The sequence below is a fragment of the Mastigoproctus giganteus genome, chromosome 6 (assembly GCF_048544385.1).
Source record: "Mastigoproctus giganteus isolate SK-2022 chromosome 6, ASM4854438v1, whole genome shotgun sequence".
NCBI classification, from domain to species: domain Eukaryota; kingdom Metazoa; phylum Arthropoda; class Arachnida; order Uropygi; family Thelyphonidae; genus Mastigoproctus; species Mastigoproctus giganteus.
This window is the reverse complement of record NC_143580.1, coordinates 32052796-32076086: the sequence shown is the minus strand read 5'-3', so window position 1 is coordinate 32076086 and position 23291 is coordinate 32052796. Positions and strand designations below refer to the sequence as shown.

Sequence of the window (23291 nt, the reverse complement as noted above, 5' to 3'; positions counted from 1 at the left end):
TCTCTTAATTTTAGTAATCGATTCTGGCCTCTGTTTTCTTGTGATAAACATAATCAAACTTCTACCTTATGGTTCTTAGGGTCAAATTCCAATGCAACAATTTACAATTTGAAGAGAGCACACTCAGCATTTATGGTGAGGATTTTTGTAGGCTGTGCCAAGGTTTTCCAAGTATTAACTGATTGTGGCATGTTCTCAGGGTTGTAAATCTATTCTCCAAACATAAACAGCTGCTCAAGAGTAGGGGTTGTTAACATTAAACATTGGTACATCTTTTGATGTAGATGTGATAGAGACTTTTTATGGCGATTTTCGGAATCAGCACATTTATTTCCTCCATATTCACTTATTTTCATTGCTTATGATGGAAAATATTTTTTATTGACTAGTGTTATTTTATGACACCAGCATAAAATATAAATAAATGCTGGCTCGTTCAGATTATCGAAATTTGGATTTTCAATGTACATAACGACACTATTTATTATGTATGACACTACTGTACATAATAAATAGAAATATACACACATGCACTTAAGTCTTTTAAACTGGAAAATGAGAAATACTAAGAGATTAATGCTTTTATCTGTTTTAGTTTAAATGGTTTTTTTTTTTTTTTTTTGCAATTTTCAACAGAATTGATTATTTTTTTGAAAATAAAAGGCTTAAAATAAACATGTTTTAAAATTTTAGCTTTTTCTTAAAACTTTAAAATTATATACAATAAGTATTGCAAGCTATTAAGAAAAGATGATTTATTGGTACTGTTTAAGCAGAATTCAAAAAATTTAAAGCATGATCCAAAAATTAAAAAGAAAGTTGGACACATTTCAGGTGATCTGCCGCTGTTTTTGTTACATTTTGGTTGGCATCACAACTGGGTTAATTTACACATGACAAGCAGTTACCAGTTGTTTAGATGTATGCACTAACTTGTCAGGTCCTCTATTTTGTTTTGTGAAACCCCTGGCCAAGCTGGCAGTGAAGGATATATTGTAGGTGTGCATATTATCTTTGAAATAAAGAATATTTATCTAAATTAAGGTCCTGTGTTTGGGTTGTATTATATTGTGTTGTCTTTCTGTATTTGGCAGTGACTGGTTTTTCTTCTTGGTGAGGTTGTTGGACTCAGGGGAGGTACCCATAGACTGGAAATGTGCAAATGTGACCCCAATTCACAAAGGAGGATCAAAGGCTGACACAAGTAATTATAGACCTGTGAGCTTGACTTCTGTTCCAGGAAAATTAATGGAGGCACTGGTTAAAGACGCACTGCAGGATCATTTAGACAAGACTTCAGTTATAGCTCAGACACAGCATGGTTTTGTTAAGGGGAAGTCTTGCCTGACCAACTTGATTGGATACTATGATGCAGTCACAAAAGAACTGGATGCAGGGAATAACTTTGATATTATATACTTGGATCTTAGAAAGGCTTTTGATACTGTTGCACATGGAAGACTGCTACACAAATTGGAGCAGTGTGACATTGGAGGCAAATTGCTGCTATGGATAAAGGGGTGGTTGAGGGGGAGAAGACAGAGAGTGGTAATCAATGGACACTGCTCATCGTGGACTGATGTTATTAGTGGAGTCCCTCAGGGCTCAGTGTTGGGTCCATTATTGTTTTCTGTATTTATAAATGATATTGATGATGGTATATCGGGATTAATGTCCAAGTTTGCAGACGATACAAAGGTTGGCAGGGTTGTCAAGGACACTACTGACACTATGCTTCTGCAACAGGATCTGGAAAGGTTGAGCAGATGGGCTGAGAGGTGGCAAATGAAGTTTAACATTGACAAATGTAAAGTACTACACATGGGAAACAGCAACCCCAGAGCAACGTATCAACTCTATGGTACAACACTGACAGTGGTAGAGAATGAAAGGGACTTGGGGGTGGTTGTGCAGGCAGATATGAAGTTCTCTGAGCAGTGCAGACGGGCTGCAAGAGTAGCTCATGGAGTATTGTCAATGATATACAGGAATTTTTCCAGTAGGGATAAGGAGGTGATTATTCCATTGTATAAGGCGATGGTCAGGCCACACCTAGAGTACTGTATACAGGTCTGGAGGCCTCATTTCAAGAAGGATGTAGAGCTGCTGGAACGAGTACAGAGAAGGGCAACAAGATTAGTGAATGGAACAAAGGGGTGCTCTTACGAAGAAAGGCTTAAGTTTTGCAAATTACAGTGTCTGGAGACTAGGCACCAGCGAGGTGATCTGATAGAGGTGTATAAAGCCTTGAATGGTTTAAGCATGCTCAATGCTGATGGGATTCTTCCTCTAGCTCAGAATAATCACCTGAGAGGGCATAAATTCAAATTGAGGAAAGACAGATGTAGGATAGACGTGCGGAAATTTGCCTTTAGCCAGCGGGTGGTTGGTTGGTGGAACAGACTTCCATCCCTTGTGGTGGAGGTTGATAGCCTAAATAAGTTTAAGGCTCAGCTGGACAGGTATTTTGAACGAACAGAGGGGTGAAGTGGAAGTGGTTTTTTTTTTTTTTTTTGGCTGATGCTGCATAAGCTTGCTTTCTTGCATCAAATGCCTCTACTAATGCTAATGTTGTGTTGTTTCTGTATCGTCTGTTAACTTTGAAGTTCTTTAGGTTATGTACCCCACTGTTGTTAATCAATTCTTTACCTGCGTGTTCTAGATCTTGTTTAGACAGAACTGCAAATAGGTGAAGAAAGTTATGAAAATAGATTGGAATCTATTTTGTAGAGTTTAAAATTGCAGTCTTTTTTTTGTGTACATTATATTTGGATGTCATTAGATGTGTTGATTTATTTCCTTAATTTGCCTTAATGTTCTAGATTTATTTATTGTCAGATCCTGTCTCACAGAGCAATATGAGTAATTTCATTTGGTCTTTTAGTTTCATATAATAATTTCATTTAATTCAGTATTCACAAAGAAATAAACTAATGTGTTGAATGATTTAATTTAATAGATTTTTGTTTCCTTATGACAGGTTAATTGCAATATTTAGTTAGCCCTCTCACCCAAATCTTTCATCATTGATCTCTAGTTGTTTTGAGAACCATTACATAGCAGGTAGTAATATGCAAATTTTCTCCAACTGACCTAAATCTTTCAGTTGTTCCTCCATCGTATTATCAAATCACCTCATTACCCGACCTTAGAAAGGTTATTCCCAACCACCACAAGCAGTATTCCACAGCAGTATGGTTTTATTCCATTATTTTTTGCAAGTGAGTCTACAAGTCATCACATGGAATTACTTGGATAAGCCTTCCTACATCTGAAATATATTTAATTTTAGAGTTAGCTTACATTTATTTGACATTCAGTTTTGTACTCAATTTTATTTCTCATCAAAAGAGTATAATTTTAAGTGATTTTGAAAGTTTTGCATATATTTTCTTCTTTTGCATATATTAACTTCTACAATCCTGCTGTTGTAAGTATTTGACTTTGATTAATTTCTCTATTGTTTCTTGTTTTGTCATGCTATTTGTCTTTTTTTCTAGACAAGATGACTTCTAAAGTGAAGTTGCATCATCATCAAGAAATAATGATTTTGGTCATTTGGTTAGACTCTGTAACAGATTCTAGAATCTGTTACAGAGCATATCTGTTTTAAGAAACAGTAAACTATTTAATTTTGCAAAAACCATGAAATTTGTGTTATTAAATTAAAATTTAATAGTTTGTAAGATTAGTGCCACTCACCTTATGCCTTTTGCATAAGATTTTCATGTAGATCAGTCATAATTCGTGGACATCTAGTTCCCACTTAGATTATATTGTGTTATTCAATTTCTGCTGTTGTTCTTGCAACAGCAGAAATTGGACATACAGTAAACCCTCGCTAATCCAGATTAATTGGGGGGGGGGACAGGTTATCCGGATTAGTGAAGCAAAAGATAGCCTTAAAAGAACATAAACATAGAACACAAATAAATGGAAAATTTAATAAATAAAATATAGGTAGTGCTGATGAAATTAAAATTTAAACATATCACTGTAGAGCCTTTATTTAAAAACTATAAAAAGACAATACATTTCTCCATCGATAGATGGATAAATGTATTGTCTTTTTATACAATTATCAAGTGGCGCAAGCGTCGCACGCCAATGCCACTTGATCATTGTTGTGAATACCACTTAAATAATCCCAGGGGCTCACATCTGGGGAGTATGGGCTTGGCACACCCAGGGTCCTGAGCTGGATATCATCATTCTTCTCTTTCTTGATGATTCCCTTCTACTTCTGACTCTTGTTTTCTCTCTCTCTCTCTCTCTCTCTCTCTCTCTCTCTCAGGGTAATTCCGAAATTTTTTTTTTGACTGGTGCAGCATAAGTCTCAGGTTCCTTGCACCATATAGCTAATAATAATAATAAATACAACTTCTTCCAGCAACACCTTTATCGGCTTTTTTAATGTCTGTCTATTTGATACACTGCTTTTATCACCTCCCACATTCGAATTTTAAAGCAAATGTCTTATAGATTCTTTTTGTTTTTTAATATCTGACACAGTCCATCAGCCAATACCAAATTCTTCAGCATATTTTTCCCTTGGAACATCATTTTCACGTTGTTCTATCACTTTGAGCTTGTTAATGATAGTTAAAGTACCATGTTTTCTTTTTATTCTACTTTTCAATTCTTTAGAACTAATAATTATATAAAATATGTTAACTTATTTATATATATATATATATATATATATATATATAAATAAATAATTATACATATATTTAAATAATGTTGAAATAGTTGGAAAACGAAATATTTCATAATAAAAAATAAAAAGGAGGGTACAGCATACATCAGAGGCAGCAAAAAGCATATTCCTCTACATTATGCTTGAAATATAACCATATAAATTAGAATAAGGATTAAAATTAAAATAAAGTAATGCCAGCAGTATGGCAAGAAAAGAGCGAAAAGACAAATTAAAACTAAATTCAAATCAATCAGGGAGGGAAGAGACGGGTAACAAGAGTCAAAATATTGCAGCAGAAACTCTAAATTAATTTAGAAAATCTAAATATACGAATAATAATTCTTTGAGATTTAAAAGCCAATTAAATATAAATTTAACAGTGCCCCCTCTGACGGGCACCAGGTCCAAATTATGTGAAATATCACCAAACAGAGATTTAAACCACTACAATAAAACAAAACAAAAATAGACAAAAATAGTCTTTTCACTCTTGTCTTGCTGTACTGCTGGCATTACTTTATTTTATTTTTATTTTAATCCTTATTCTAATTTATATGGTTATATTTCAAGCATCATGTAGAGGAATATGCTTTTTGCTGCTTCTGATGTATGCTGTACCCTCCTTTTTATTTTTTATTATGAAATATTTTTCATTAGTTGGAAATCGTTTTCCAACTATTTCAACATTATTTAAATATATGTATAATTATGTCACATGATAGTATTGGGCGATTTGCTAATGCTGCGCCTGTACTGCCATCTATAGTTTATTATTCATTTATATAAATGGGTTAAGTTTACTTTGTCGGTAGTGTGGCTTTGCACTGGAGTGCTCATGTCTGTTCTATTTTTGATTTTTGCTGCATCAGGACCACCGCTGTTCAATTCCCTGCATGGGCGGTTTGATCTGGGGATCGGTGTGGCGGACTGATCTTATGATCTATTCTCCTTTGCGGCGATTTGTTTAGCATTCGAAATGCAGCGATTCCGTGGCCATTATTGGCCTTGTGGTCCTCTGTTGAGGTGGGGCATAATGGTCAGTCTATTTTTGTTTTGTTTTATTGTAGTGGTTTAGATCTCTGTTTGGTGATATTTCACATAATTTGGACCTGGTGCCTGTCAGAGGGGGCACCGTTAAATTTCTATTTAATTGGCTTTTAAATTTCAAAGAATTATTATTCGTATATTTAAATTTTCTAAATTAGAGTTTCTGCTGCAATATTTTTACTCTTGTTACCCGTCTCTTCCCTCCCTGATTGATTTGAATTTAGTTTTAATTTGTCTTTTTGTTCTTGTCTTGCTGTACTGCTGGCATTACTTTATTTTTATTTTAATCCTTATTGTAATTTATATGGTTATATATATATATATATAAAGAAGTATGCAAATGAAGCAATATAGGCAATAACATCCGTCCGGCTCCAAGTCAACAATGATACTGAAAACAAAACACAAGACAATGTAATCTATGTTCCGTCTCTCTCTCTCTGCACAGTCAGAGTGACTTATCTGCCTTCCTAAATCACATGTGTCTTTCAAAGTACTGAACTGTGAACAAAATTTTTCATATTTTGATCCGGATTAACTGTAACCGGATTAGCCAGGGTTTACTGTACTTATCTAATAACATATACTTGCTAACTGTAAGGACCCACATTGTATACTTTAACTTTCACAGGCAAGCATATATTTGTTGACTTCTGTCATTATCAGCACCTGATAATGACAGTAATCAATGAATCAGTATACCCTGCTGATTTCTCTTAAGTTTACTGGATCCAGGGATAAAGCAGCATCACTACAGATGAAGCTAACCTTGCTGAATTTTTTACCTTTCTAGAAAGAAAGGTAGAAAATTGTGCCTTATGTATCTATCTGATATGATACAATGACAGTCACAGTATGGTCATTGCAACTGTTAAACTTCGACAACAATTATTAAATCTTTTCCAGGTGAGAATGTGAAACATTGTTCAAGTAGTGTACTATGTTGCTTCATTGTGCATCCTGAAGGCCTTTTTTAATGTCTTGAAGGTGCCTGTCATTTGCTTGATGATTACTATCTTCCTCTAGGGTTTAGACTTTAAAATATTGAATGAAAGATTAGTTTTTCCGTGAAAGTTACTAACGGTTTCAACATGATAGCCCACTCGTTTTGGTGGTAACTGGTTTTAAACCAGTGGATAGGATTGGATGATATCTCAAACATTTAGCCATGGTATTTCTTGCTAAATGACCCCATTGGGAGGATTAAAACTTGGATAATTAATGTTACTGATGACGGATCATTCCCCCTTGAGCATTAAAAGATTTTAGACCACTGGCAATAACCAGTTACTCCATGCTCTAGCAGAAAGATTATAGAATTTACAAGAATTTTCACTTAGCTCACTGATAGAGCCCCTTAAGTTGAAATATAATCCTGGTCATCTTCATGCTTATTTGATTTATTAATTGAGAATTCACCCTACTTTAGGTTTCAGTAATAGTAATTTATAATTTTCTGTGTTCATTTATATGCATCTTGAGACAGCAAATGTGAATCTGTTTCATGTGTATCTTTTTCTTGTATATAGATCTCCCACCAGATACTGCAGCTGCAGAAGGAGAGCCACCACCCGATAAGACATCTGAAGATGTTTCTCCTGGAAGTGATGATTCACCAGCTGGTGTGTATAAGATATTCATGGTGTTGCTTTAAAAAAAAGAGAGGGATAAGTGCAGTATGGTAATGGTTCACAGAAGGAGACCTATAAAAATTTTATTCAGACACTTAGAGCCCAAACAGATTTCAAACTTGGTAGAAAAGCTAATGAAATTTAGCTAGTTTAAAAATACTATTTGCTTGATGTGCATAGTGCATGGCATTTCACATGACTCATAGATACTTTGTCTAATAAACACAACTAAAACTTAGCCTAAACCAAATCTGCATATGCCAAGCATGTGATCTATTAAGATAATGTGCTTTGAGTTCCATTCTTTAATTTTTTCCAAGTTACTTTGGTTTCATGAATTGATTGAGTTGCTGTATTCATTAGAAAGATGAGATTTTGCTCCTTGAAATTAGTTTGTTTTCCCTCTATAAAATTTCACCAGTCTTGCACTTGTTTCCCTGATTGCTGCCAGCTCTTCAAGGCTAAAATAGGTTACCCAACATTTTTATACCCAATCCACTGAGTGCTTCAAATGATGCTGTAGCATGAGAAAGATCAAGAGGGAGAACAAGATTTTGGGAAGTGAGTAGCTGATCATTAGACATTACCATAGCAACTCATAAAAATAATGCAGCCTTTTGTGGAATGGGAAGATTAGCCAATGGCTGGAACTTTCTGTTTTGAAAATGTACACTGTTGTTTCCTTTTACATTGAAAAATAGTCAGAGGAATAGTTAACTAATTGCACTGCTTTCAGATATCACCTGCCAGCTTCTCCAGTTTTTCTAGATTTCTAAAAATGGCTATAAAGTTTACTTTTCTTTTGAATTTACTTTGAGTTTGTTTTAAATATCTGTTGCATGTGCGTTATGTTTTTCAGATATGAGCCCACCATTTTTTAGTCAAAGCCACCATTTGGTGGCTGTGACTTCGATTGTAATTTGCAGAGTCAATTGTAATTTGCATGGCATTCACTGAGGAGCACATGATCTTAATAGATCATGTGCTTCGTATATGCAGTTTTGATTTAGGTTAAGTCAGCACCGGCCACAAGCATGTTCAACCAGTTCTGTCGAACAGGGTCCCACGCTCAAATGGTCTAAATAATAATATCATCCACGTCTTTTCCACATTTCTATCAACAGGCCTACTGACTGCCGTCTTAAAATCTAGTTACTAACATTATCGTCACTCTAAGAGCTGAAAAATTTAGAGATATAAAAAAAATTTTATTAATAAGTGTTCTATTAATTATAATCTTAGTAATTAATTGACAAGGAGATAGCTTTATTTACTTTTCACTTCTATTAATCACAGAAGAAGAATAAAAATTTAGTTAAGAACAAAAATTAGCACGACTAGAATGTAATGCATTTCTCACGTTAACTAACTTGTTTCCTAGCACTCTATTTTACTAGGTATTTCATATTTTAGTTTTCACTTACTTTGATATTGGTCTGTCTGTCTGTTTGTATTAGTTGGACTGCTGATTGAGAAGTTCTGAATTTAGCACTTTTCTAGATCTTGCTGCAATGGTCAGTTTCTGGAGTATTCTGTCCCCACTTGCTCTCTGCATGCCAGCCAGATATTTAAAGCAAACCTTCCAGATTGGTCAGTTAGCTGTAGTTAAGTGTACAGGTTAATGTGCTTACATATTACTGAATTTGTGCTCTTTTTAGGTGCACTAGCATATGTGCATAAAGCACATATGGACATGGTCTTCACCATGTCCATCCATCAGCTTGTAATAATTTGAAGATTTCATTAAAATTGGACCAACCGAAAGTCATAGTTAGGCACCTCCGTAGCCAGGTGGGCAGGAGCAGCAGTGCATAGCACATGCTTCTTGATTAGACCGGGGTTTGAGCCCGTGACCACCAAATACGGAGGATGCGGAAACTTTGGGGAATGACCACCGCATATCCCTGGAGCAATATGGCCTTAGTTGCTAATGCTCCTAAAAAACAAAATAACAAACAAAAAGTCATAGTTATTATTATTTTATTTATTAATTTTTTCATATCACAAGTACAGTATATGGTTAGCCTGGATATTATGTTTGTTGCCATTGCCATGCACTCATTGGAGAAATGAACAGATGTACAACATGCACAGAAACAAAATGTTCTCATACACACATGAAAGTTGTTTGCTTTTTTTTTTTTTTTTTTTAAATCATGAGTAATGCATTTACTTAACTACCTTGTCATAGTTTTTGATGTGAATATGCTTTTAAAATATCACATCTGTGCATTAATTCACCAGCTTTGTGTGTGCAGTGATTACACAACTAAATCTTACAGACAGTCCATAATGTTCCTGTTGAAGAACACATGAACTTCAATGAATGCTGCATGAATTGTGCTTTGTGTCTCAGAGGCTGGTTAAAAAATAAATGTAAACTATCACTGCCATTTTTTTGTTCTCATGGTGTGAAGAGAGCCTGCCAATCATGTAAACAGCTGATATATATTAGCATAACTCAAATTGAAGGACAGAAAGGGAGAGAGAGAAATGGGGACAAATAATTAAATTTCTGAATATCCCATTACTTTCTGGTTTATTGAGCTTTTATGTAGGTGCAACCTATTATAAATGGGTAGTAAACTCGACCGTATTGCATTTTTGATAGTACCGACAGCTGGAATTCTGAGAGTTTTTAAGTTACTATGGTGAAATGTGTTTTCCCTTCCATGGAATCTTCAATCATAAAAAACATAAATAAAATTTCAGAATCTTCTCTTTCATTCCTATTTTTTAAAATTTTCTTTAACTTGTTACTTGCTTGCGTGTATCATGTTAGTTGCAATTTTATGCATGCTGTGTTCGTCGTTATTGATTGCTTATCTTTTTTACTGTTTAAATTTTACAACAAAAAACAATGTCAGTGAACAGAAATATCAATTAGCATGTACATATTACAATAGTAATTAAGCTATGTACGTAAGCGTAAATTTTTATTTTATTTTGCTGTGGAAAATATTCTTATGATTTTCACATATCATTTAATTTTGTTAATTGGCAAGGTAATAAAGCGTAAATTTGTGCTTTATATCTTTACTTTTATAACCTGTGAATAATATTCCTGCTATTTTCACTTATCAGAATCGCCATTTAATAGAATTAAAATTCAATTCACAAACGTGATCACAATGACCGGCACTTACCACATATTGTATAGTGAACAAAGAATCCATCATAAAGTGATTTGATCACACAGTGAAACAATCGTTAAGCGGTAGGGGGGTCCACTGTATATATACAAATATACCGACATACATATTAGTTACTCTCATGTTCAAATTTATTTCGACGTTGGGATATTTCTGCTTATTTATGTATATAAATAAAAAAAAAAAAAATCACATGCTAGATATTATTCACTTCCATTTTTCAAGTTCATGTAATTGTTAAACAAGCCAAATTTCAAAATTATACATATGCAAATGTTCCAGTTTGAAGTTCTGTTTGGTATAGTGCTATCAGAATTCTACAGACTTTAATGGACTCCAGTACTTTTATTTGTTTCATAAAATTGAAAAAAATTATAATTCAACAATATAATTCAAAAACGTTATGTTCTTTTCTCACAAAAGCACTCATTACTTTCTAAACAGAAATTTAAATGAAAACATGCAAAAAATAGAAATATTATGATGTATATATGCAAGTAGTTCCCAACTTTACGAGTTAATTTGTTCCTAGCACGAGCTCATAAAGCGGGGATTTTTTCCCCATAGACATAATGTTAAAAACGGCTTGCGTTCTCAACAATGAAATTTCATCATAGTAGTGTTAAATAAAGGTCAACAAAACAATAGTTTATGCTTAAACGATTTATTTATCCAAAGAAATTAAAACATAGCCTTTAAAATCAAGCAAATTATAATAATAAAGAAATTATTTGTCATACAAATGTTAAAGAATATTTATTCTTCATCATCAACTAAATGCACGCTCGTTGGTCTTCTTCACTCATTGTTGGCTCAGCACTCGTTGGTTTGTTAGAAGCACAAGGAGTAGTTTTCTTCTTCGGAAATGCTTGAAGAGTCATGTGTTTCCAAGACAGTCTTCTCTTTTCTTTAGAAATTTCACGATAGCATGCATAAGTATTTTATTTTAATCTGTGGCAACTTTTCTAGTGTGCTCAAAATTTGAATCTTGTGGCTCAAATCTCAGTAGTTCTTTCTATGCATTGAAAAGCTTTGTCAAGCCCCTTGAGAGTAAAGGAACGAACAGGAGTTTTATCTGTTAAATCTTCTTTTGGAGAGTTTGGAATGGAGAGTTCAAATCAGTCTTCTTGATTTGAGCTCTCCATTTTGTGTTTGAATCAGATCAGTGACATTTGTTTTAGAAACCTGAAGCTGCAATTGGTTAGCAATATTAATGACCACATATTTCATTTTGTACGATCTCTACTGGCTCTTGAAATCCTTCAAAATTATCAATAAAATGATGACAGAGTTTATTCCAAACACCATGTTCTTCTCTGTAATTTTGTCCCAGGCTCATTTTATTATTTTGATTACATCTAAAATATGGAATTTTTTCCAAAATTCTTTAAGAGTTAGACCTCCCTTTTTATCTCTGCTTGAACAAATAAATGCATGCACAGTAGTGATTTATTGTATAGCTACACGTGTGGTTTGAAATGCTGTATTTATGAATGTTTAGCAATTAATGTTCATATTTTCGATTCTGTTGATACTTGATATTTAAAAAAAAACTCAAAGCAGAAACTACCTGTATATAAAATGATTATCGTACAACTAAGACATAGCCTCAATCCGTACATAGCAGTGAGCAAACTACATTTGCTACCGACTACATCTATCTCATGTAGAGGTGCTTTGCCACAAGTTACCATGGATTGTGCTAAGCTAAACAAAATCCCTGCTCCAGTGGAAAAGTGCTTTTGGTTTAATTTATGCAAGCCCTAGTAACCAATCTAATAGCAATGTACTTCTCCATTGGAACAGTGGCTTTACAACTGGCTTTACCTGAATTTACAACTAACATAGAATTATGAAATTGATATGAAATCATTATTTGCCTGCGTGATGGGCTTGCACACATTCAGAGCATAACATTTTTTACATGATCTAAATATAGAAATTTGAAGCATGATTGGCAGTAAAATCATCCTTTTTTTTTTTTTTTTTTCCCTCTCTCTCACAAAAATAACACAATTTTCTTTTTTCTGGTACCCCTTCAGCACTTGTTCCTGCTTCTTTCTATAGTTTCCCCCTCACTGGATGTGGAAGATTTGTCATTAAATGCTGTTTTGCTTCTAAACCTGCAAAGCTTAACACTAATATTCTCAAATTTCTTCTTAGCATTTATATGTTTTCATAAGCACTAATTGTGCATTTATGGCTGCAATATTTAGTAATGAATAAAATATAACCACACCAACATCTAATATTCTGAGCAACATCATATGTTGCACACAATTTGTCAATATCCACCCTGCCTTTAATATAATTCTAGAAGGGTATTTCTGTTCTCCTGTTGATTCATCATTTCTATCATCACAATATATATACTTGGTGTTTTTACTTTTTCGGCTATGTAGGACACAATGGTAGTATCTTCATGAAAGCCAAAGGCACTTGAATTGTCTTCTCAACTTGTTGTGTTGACAAACTCTCCTGGTAGTGCATTCTCTCTCCCCCCCCCCCCACAACTGCATTTTGAAAATTTATGCAACCCACAATGCAGCACAAAACACGTTATTTGCAAAATTCACAAGTAATGCAGTTTTTTCGTCTGCCACTGTATATCTTGTTCTGCACCAATTATTAGTTCTTCAGGAGCATCTTCCTCATTATCTTCACAATCATCACCAAATTGTTCTTCACTTGCTGCAGCTTCATATTCTAGCCTACCTCTGTTCATAATCCATTTTTTCTAAAACAAAATTAAGATAACAATATAATAATAATTTATTATTCTTGTTATTGTTATATACATATACACATTAAATTTGAATCTGTTGTCTTTAAAAAATCACACAACTGTAATTGCATTGCAGTCTCCAATATGTGCTCATACCGCCTCTGTTTATAGTCTGTTTTTTCCAAAAAAAAAAAAAAATAATAATAATAATAATAACAATATTATAATTATTAGTTATTATATATACATATACATCACATTGGAATCAGTTGTACATGAAAAAATTTTACACACACACAGATAGATATATACACACATATAGACATGCATGGATGTGTGTAGACATACATACCCAGTTCTTCGATATGTACTCATACACTTGATTGAAGAGTATATCCATAAATAAATTTTGGCAAATAGAAAATGAAAAAAGTGAAGAGTAACTTGCCATAGAAAAGGTTAGGCTGTCTGAATAGAAAACACTGAAAAACATGCCATGAAACACATGCAGTATGTGCTGAAAGAAAAGTAGTTATAATTTATAAAATGAGCAGCTAAAGGGGATGGAAGTCACATGGTTTCAAAATCACACTGCGTGTAAAAGGGGACTAATCCAAATATATCATTCAGGGACATTGCTTCGTAGTGGCTTGTATACTGTAATTGCTTTCTGTTTTAAACATTTCCTGTCTGTTTGCATTATTACTGCACTAAGAAAAACCCGTCTTTGAGTTTTATCACTTTAGAAGGTGAAATCCTATAAATAATAATATACAAACATTTCAGAAGCAACTCAAAGTAAGACAATCTTCTTAAATCTGTTATCTTCTAACTAACTTCATATATATTTATATGTCAACTTAGATGGAAGAAAACAGAACAAGCTAGTAGCAAACATGCAAGAAATATTGCTATGCATCATTTGCACCACTGCTAGTTAAATAATTGCAATGATGGTGATAGGTCCTCGCATGCAATTACTCCGTGAAACTAAAAAAAAAAAAAATCGCTTAAAAACCACTGAGTTAAAAGTTGGTGTTTCAGAAGGCAGAAATATTTTCAGATTTTCAAACATTTAATTAACTGCTAACATGAGCTTGTTATTTTAGAGCAGTGCTTCTCAAAGTGGGCGATATCACCCCTGGGGGGGTGTTTGAATTATCCGTGGGGCGTTAGGCATGAAAGGGGGCGATAGGCATGAAAGGGGAGCAGATGGAGCACCATCAATGATTGGCCGTTACAAGGGTTTTATGGCTTATTTAAAAAATGCTTTGCCAAATATTATTACTGTTGTGTCATTCACCGTCATTATTTAGTTGCGAAAAAACTTCGTGATCAACTGCACAATTCTCTACAAACTGTTATTACTGCTATAAACAAAATTAAAGCACATTCTTTGAATGATCGTATATTTCGAAAGCTTTGTGATCAAAACAGTGAAGATTTTGAACGATTGCTACTTCACTCTGAGGTTCAGTGGCTGTCAAAAGGCAACTGTCTCAACAGATTTTGAACTCTTTGATACTGTTGTCGAGTTTTTTGAAGATAGGAACAACGACCTTAGTAATGACCTCAAGAAAATGAAAACTGATATTGCTTATCTTGCAGATTTATTTACTAGATTCAACTCAACTCAATGAACTTACATTTACAAGGACAAGATGTAACTCTTATTAAGATGAAAACTCAAATTTCAGCATTTATTTCAAAATTAAAGCTTTTTATGCGCAACGTGAAATGTATCAATTTCCAAATCTGTTGGAAATAGAGAAAAAAGAAAAATAGCTGATGAAACTCTACTAACTTTTTGTAATCATCTAGAAATATTGCACAGAGATATGCAGGAAAGGTTGGAAGATCTCCTTAATTTGAAAATTCCAGATTGGGTTAAAAATCCTTTTTTAAATAATGACGATGGTGAATGTTTTGTAGAAGAATTGATTGAGTTACAAAATGAAGTTGAACTGAAGCCAAAATTTCTAGTCAAAACTGGTTTCAGTGCTGTATCTCAATTGCTGACAAAACAAAGAAATTGTCTGGATATTGTTAAACATGGCGATTTACGACTTCTACTTACAGATATTAAACCTAATATTGATAAGCTAATAAATCTCCACCAAGCTCATCCATCGCATTAAATATTAAAATATAATTAACTATTTCCATTAATATCATGGCTTATTTATGTAATTAACTTTAATTTTTATGACTTAATTTAAGTGACTATAACTGACTTTATTTATGTAGTTGTACTTTTTTACGAAGAAGGAATAAAGCGCAGTAAATAGTTTTCTTTATAATTCACACACATACATGCAGGGCTGCATTTACATTTTTGGAGGCAAACAGACAAATATTCATTTCAGTTATTTAGCTTCACTTTATATTGGTGGGCTAAAAAAAAGCCCTGGCGAGGGCTTTTTTTTTTTTAGTGGGGGGGCGGTGATCCAAAAAAGTTTGAGAAGCACTGTTTTAGAGAGTCGTCTGTCAGGTGATCTGCCACCATTGCCGGATTAAAATTTGCCTATATATCTCAAATGAACCAATATGGGAAACTTGAATTTGATAGATTGAATGGAGCTAGTAGGTTGTCCACTCAGGAGATCATGGTAAGGTAGATGATGATGAATTTTTAAAGCTAAGAGTGCAAAGAACAGTAGGTAATGAGGAATTTGTTAGTAGTAAAAGCAAAGAAATAAGCCATATTGATTCGTTTGGTGTCTGTGATAACAGTGTCAATGTTAACAAAGACCTGAATTGATTGCTGATAAGGTGAATAAATATTCTGCATCCATGTGAGACCTATGTGAGGAAGTTTTCAAACTTGAGAATACTAGTGGCCTAGCTAATACTAACTGGGGAGTTGAATGAGTTTGTGATAACTGAGATGGAACTAAAAGCAAAGTTATTACAATTAAAAGTGGATGAGACAACAGCACTGGAAGAGCTTACGGAATCCATCTAATTATATTAAATGAACAGCAAAAGAAGAAATAAACCTTAAACTATTATAATAGACTATTCTTCAATTTAAGATGTGCATGTATCTTTGTGAAAGGGACAGATGTGATGTGCACATCTGTCCCTTTCACAAAGGTTGAAATGACTAACTGTATATCTGTAAGTTTGACTTCTGTGCTGGGAAAGATTATGAATGCTTTTGTTAAGGAGGTAATAAGGGTTCATCTATACAGGATGAATCTGTATTACCTGATTCATGGAATATCTTTGTTAAGGGTGAATCATGTCTGACTAATATAATTAGCTATTATGAGGCATCACTGAAGAATTAGATGCAAAGAATAATTTTGATATTATTTACTTAGATATCAGTGATGCTTTTGATACAGCCTATGAAAAATTGTTAAATTGGAGAATTTGGCATTAAAGGAAGTTTATTGCACCGAAAGGACAGAATTTAATGCATACCTGGTTCCTGTATACCTGGTTCAATGTGACACCGTCACCCCTCTCACTAGTGGATTAACCCACCTCTTGGCAGGTACATTTTAAAAATTGTGTTACTTGAAGATTGCGAACATTTTTATATAAACATCCAATAATCTGGAATTATTCTGATAATTTGGGCATTGCTATATACTGGAAATGGGACTTCTCATTGAGGCATAAAACTCTTGCTGGGATTACTCACCTGTAGACCTTTAAAAAATAAAATACACAGGTGTCTTGAATGCATTATGACGAGTATACACATTGACTTAATGAGCCTGGTCTCCAGGGCTGCATTTGTCCAACCAGGAAAATTGGTGATTTAGTTATGGATTTAATGAAGATGTTCAAGTGGTCCCTCTGAATAGTGCAGTACTTGCCTGAACAGAAGCTGCACACCAGAGAGAACCAACTGCCCAAAAATCCACTGATGGTTACACATCAGACCAAAAAGGCAGAGATAGGCAAGCTAGAGTCCTCTCTCTTCTCAATCCAGATGCAGGTGTTTGCAGAGTATACCTTTGTTAAGAACTTTCAACTGCCATAGCTATTGTTTTACTCCTGAAAAGAGATTTAATGAAGCATTTAGAGCTTCATTAAATGAAGCTTTAAAGGAAGAACACGAATGCTTCTGGGAAGGTTCCTTTCTGTTGCTTCCTTCTGGGATTTGTAGTGCATCAAAGCAACTGGGTGTGCCTCCTCATTTTTGAGTAGTATATATGAGGGATCTGGTCTTTCCATCAGTAAGAGGAAACTAAGAAAGTAAAGCAACTGCTTAGACCATTAAGTATTTCTTACATTTCTCCAAAAAATGGAGCAGTGATGGATTGGGGGGGAGGGACAAGCCTGTCTTGCTGATGATATGCTGCAGTCTTGCTAAGGTTCTGGAGAGGGACCAACCCATTTTGTAGAATTGGGATTTAGGGCACCCAAATCCAGGGAAGAGGGGCTCCTAAATGTTCTTATGGTCCAGTGATTGTTCATCTAGTTGCTCCCTTGGCAGGAGCTACCCTGGAGTGTTTGTTGGTTCTGGACAGAGAGCAGAGACTGGTTACTCCAGGGACTGGTTTTTTCCTCCGTGTTTACAAGATGTCTCCTTTGATCTGCTCTCGAGGCTGGACTGCTGCACATTGTCAAGTGGAGATGACCAAGGAGAGATGAATGAATTACTGTTGTTGCCATTTCTATGGGAGTTTAGGAACTTTTCAGTGATACTTTGATACAATTCAGTGAATTGTAATACACCGGGTGATATTGAGGTGTCGTTTATGACATTTATAGCAAGCAAAAGTTATGAGTGCATTAAATAAATTGGTAAATTGTGTACTTATTTTGGTGGCTAGCTGACTTTCTGTTGTGAATTCCTGATCCCAAACAAAATTCATAGATGGGAAGTTGCCAACTGAGCTTTCAGAAGTGTTAAGATATAATTGTATTTGGAGAACCAGTTTACCATCCATTAGCATTGTTAACAAGTTTTTTGAACCAAATTGAAATAAACTGATTTTGCAAGCACACGCACACACAACTCAACTCATCTCAGCTCACAGTTTCCAGTACTTCTCAATAACATTAAAGATCAAGAAATAGACATTTTGTAGTATCTGTTGTCAGTTCTCCTCTCAATAATAATGAAAGAAGAAAATTGATGTATAGTGGTCTTTGGTTGGAGAAATGACCAAGGACCACTCTGAAGTGCACAGGGGAGCATGAAATATAAAAAATTATTCCAAGTCATATTTGGCATTTTAACAATTTCTCATAGCAATGCTGAGTGTGAGAAAATATTCAGCCAGGTTAAAAAAAAAAAAAAAACATTTCAGATCTCTTTTTTTGTGATGCTCAGGTAGTCAAGTCTAAACTTTCCAGTGGAAAAGGTTTACAAAAGAAAAAAGCATGAGATAATTACAGGCTATCACCAGATAGAAATTTCAGATACTGATTTATTTGAGTATTATAAGTATGTGTAACAAAGCCACTGATAGGACACAAAAGCTGAATATGAGCAACCAAGTAGAAGGGAGCTAAAAATGGAGATTAAGGGGTTTATTTGTGCATAAATACAAAAAAAGAAGAGAGTGAATTAGGCCCCTTATCTGATTGAACTGGTTATGTCATAGGAACTTCAGTGACGTGGCAGACAAGTTGAATATGTACAGGCAACCCCATATAACACTGTACTTCTACAACATGGTTTTGCTATAATATGATTGATAAATTGCAGCAAACTTCGCATGACACGATATTTTTGAGCATCTGTGCAGTGAAAACCCTGCTATTATTGCTGGATGTGAATCCCTGTTGTTGTGTGAATCGCTGTAAGTTTGTGAATCCTCGCTGTTGACTCGCTAGTCATTATGCAAAAAAATTATTGGGAGATCCCTGGATTAGGCCCCTTATCTGATTGAACTGGTTCTGTGCTATTGAACTTATGCTTTTTGAGATCATAAAAAATTGTGACTTTGAAGCATGCAGTTCATGACTTATGGTTTTTGTAAAGTTATTTTGGTTTTTATTTAAACATTTATAAATTTTTCCAGGTATGTATTACTAAACTGTTCTTAAGAACTGTATTGGAATAATTTCTTTGTTGTGAATTAAATTCCAGCCCTAAATTATGTCTAAGGAAAGTAAAAAAGCACTGCTCACAAGAAACTTTATTCCTCTAGAATCAAAGATACCAATTTTGGATTGTTTTAAAAAGGGGAAGGTATCATACATTGCTAAAAGTTTAAATTTAAATGAAGCAACAATCCAAAATACAAAGAAAAATGAACAGAAAATTAGAACTGTTGTTGTAGGATCTTTCATTTCTGCAAATAAGACAACTCGTTCCCTAGTACCAATAATTCAGAAAATGGAAAAAGCACTCGGTATTTGGATTGACGATAGTAGTAAAAAACGGATCCATTAGACAGAAATGTAATTAAACAAAAGGCACTAAAAATTTATAAAATTTAAAAGAAAATGGAGAAAGTTCTATTAACCCGGAGTTTGTTGCCAGTAAAGATTGGTTTGAGTGATTTAAAAACCACTTCTTATTACATAACATAAGAATTCAAGGTACATCAGCTGATAATGAAGCTGCCAAGAAGTATGCAGCAGAATTTCGAAAAATTATTGAACAGCACATACAAACCACATCAAGTTTTCAGTGTCAATGAGACAGGTCTTTGTTGGGGAAAAAATGCCCAACAGAAGGTTTATTTCAAAAAATGAGAACACTGCACCAGGTTTTAAGGCATCAAAAGATGATGTAATGTTACTTATGTACAGTAACGCATCGGGAGATTACGTGATGAAACCTATGCTAGTTTATAGATCCTCTAATTATTGTGCAATGAAATATGTAAATCAAAACATGTTACCAGTATATTGGAAAGCAAATAAAAAAGCTTTGGTATCTGCCAGTTTATTTAAAGAATAGTGTCTAAATGTTTCGTTCCAGCAGTGGAAAACTATATAAAGAGAAAAAATCTAGATTTCAAAGTTTTATAACTATTGGATAATGTGCCAGGCCATCCAAAGGATTTAAGTTATGCAAACATTGAGGCGATGTTCCTACCACCTAATACGACTTCTTTAATTCAGTCATTAGATCAATTCATTATATCTACCTTTAAAACAATGAAAATGATTCCAAAAAATTTTTTTCAATTGTGGACTGTATTGGAATCATAACTTTATCGCTCAAAGAAGTAAACCATCAGCATTAAATGCATGTTGGAAAAATGTATGGCCAGAGCCAGTTCATTCGGGGAAATATGATTGAACCAGCAGAAAATGGAATCGGTGCGACAGTAGAACTTGCTAAGTCAGTAGGAGGGGAAGGTTTTGATGATATGACTACTGAAGATGCTCAAGAATTACTGGTAGAAAAAGAGGCTGGCGAACTAGATTTGGTAGAAATGGCATTGGAGGTAAACCATATCAATTCAGAGGATGATAGTGCAGATGGAAATTCTAGTTCCACATTTTACACTAAAAAGCATATGGGAAGTCATAAACTTAGCTGAGTAATTAGAGTTTATTTTTTGAATGCAGATCCTTTGATTGAAAGGAGCACAAAGTTCAGAAGGGTAACTTCTGATATATGGAGCATGCTTAGCTCCATACTATGAAATTTACAAAGATCTATCAAGCAAATGCAAACAAACTCAGATTACTGATTTTTTAAAGAATGCAAGAAGATACATGAAATTTAGGTGCTGCAGAAGAAAGTTCAGAAGGTGAAGATATTCTGCAACAGAGAAAACATTCTCTTTTGATTGTACTTAGCAGCAGTGAAGAGGAAAAAAATTAAATGAACATACATTATCTGACATATATGCATCACAGTTCGTAAGACGTTTGTTCAGTTATTACTATTTTTAATAAAAATTAGGTTTCCGTGAGTTATAAAAAAAAAAGATGTATTTTTGTTAGCTTTTGGAACGTAACCCCTTTTTGTATTGGGTCTTGATCCCATATAACACGGTTTTACACTGCATGAGATTTTATAGGAACCTAACTACCGTATTATTATTATTATTACTAGCCATATAGTTCAAGGAAGCCTGAGGCTTTATGCCGCACCAGCTAAAAAAAATTCCCAAGTTATCCTGAGAGAGAGAGAAGTAGAAGGGAATCACCAAGAAAGAGAAGAATGATGATATCCATCTCAGGACCCTGGGTTTGCCAAGCCCATACTCACCAGTTACCTGTATTTGCATTGATATTTACTGTTGAGAAAGCATTCGAATGAAGCAACTGACAGGGAATTAGGCTGCTGTGAATTAAGTGATATATCAATCACAGAGAAGAGATTTGGGAAAACTATTGAAGTTGAGCAAAGGTAAGGCTCCAGGAGTGGACAGTATATATTATGTTATTCAAAAATAGGCTACATATGAGTGCACCATCCCATTGAGGATGTTAATGAGATCATCATTTGAATCCAGGACAAGCTCCTTGGACTGGAGAATTGCTAGCATGTGCAAATCCACAAAGGATGTGCATAATGATCAGCAACTATATATAATGATCAAACAGATCATGAAGTCTGTGGTTAAGTATATAATACAGGATCATCTCAGTAAATGATATTTCTGATTGATCACAGCCTTGGTCTGTGAAGGGAAAGCCATAATATTATGACACAGTCAAAAAACATTTGTATGCAAGAAACAGCTTTGACACTATTCACCTTGACTTCAGTAAAGCTTCTGATATGGTTCCTAATGAAAGACTATTATATAAACTTGAGCAAATTGGGTTTATTGGTAAGATCCAGAAAAGGATCTTACCAGTAATCTGCAAGATACAACCTGCTTAAGAGATAGGAGACAGAGTCATAAATGGGCATACCTCAGCCAACATTGCACCACTGCTAGTTAGCCTCAACACTGATCTCCAAGGGACTCCACTTGTGGAGTCCCTTGGAGATCAGTGTTGAGGCTACTTCTCTTTCTTATTTTCCTTAATGACATGATGAGGGAGTACAGAGGAAGCTTTCAAAGTTTGCTGTTGATAAAGATAGGAAAGGTGGCTAACAACCAAAACCAGGCCATTTTCTTCAAAATGACTTAGATTAGATGCAAAAATGGTCTGAAAAATGGCAACTGAACCTAAATGTTTCTAAATGTAAGGTTTTGCACCTAGGAAATCTAGGAGTTAAGTATATCTTAGGGGAAGTGGAGCTAAAAGTGATTTGGGATGAAAAATATTCGTGGCTAATGATTCAGCCAGACATGAAATTTTCCATGAAGTGTAACAAAGTGGCTAGGAAAGGCACATGGTGTTCTGTCTAGTTGAAGAGAAAAGAACCACGGGAAACAGAAAAAAAAAAAAAAAAAATTGAGGGAGCAGCAGAAGATTAGGTTTTGAGCAGCATGTTGGTAGACCATTGGAATGAATTGATTGCCACAATGGTCGAGACTGATAGTTTGGTAAAGTTCAAAGTGGAATTAGATAGCTACTTTTTTCTGAACAGGGAAGATATGAATTGTGGAACGTTCTTTTTTTTTGACAGATGCAGAAAATGTCTAATTTCTTGCATAATTTAAGTATTGTAATATTAACATTAAACAATAGTGCCATTGTTATAAGCACAACTTTGACTTAACGTTTCTGAACGTGAAGTGTACAGCAGTCTTTCTTGAAGCAGCTATAATCAGTTGATGTCTAACAGACAATCCAGACAGAAAAATCCTAGGTAAGCATATATTTGAAAGCACGGTGTACTGGTAAAACAATCCTATGGCTGTATTTTAATATAAAATACGTCTGTTGTTAATCAAACTTAATTTCTAGTGCAGTTTGGGCTTCAAAAATTCCTGTTTTTCCTTCTGAGAACTGCTTTCTATGAAAAAGATTGTGTTTTGCATTTGTTTTCCATCCTGAATAAATAGGCACATTTTGGGCAAGTAGCTTACACCAATGAGCCAAAACATTATGACCATCTACCTAATATGATGTTGGTCCTCTGCCTGCAGCCATACCACCTTGTACCCGGCAAGCATTGGATGCTACAAGATTTCTAAATGTGTCTTGTGGTTTCTGGTACCAATACGTAACCAGCAGATCCTTTAATTCCTGTAAGATCG

The 23291-nt window shown here is 34.5% G+C and overlaps 1 protein-coding gene across 1 annotated transcript in view; it reads left to right on the top strand.

Moving 5' to 3' along the window:
* LOC150084133 (eukaryotic peptide chain release factor GTP-binding subunit ERF3A-like) overlaps positions 1-23291 on the top strand; it is a 212304-nt gene that overhangs the window by 43282 nt on the left and 145731 nt on the right. Inside the window, exon 2 of the mRNA XM_090375053.1 lies at positions 7279-7371. Within this exon, the coding sequence (XP_090231179.1) occupies positions 7279-7371 (93 nt within the window). The remainder of the gene's footprint in view (positions 1-7278; positions 7372-23291) is intronic.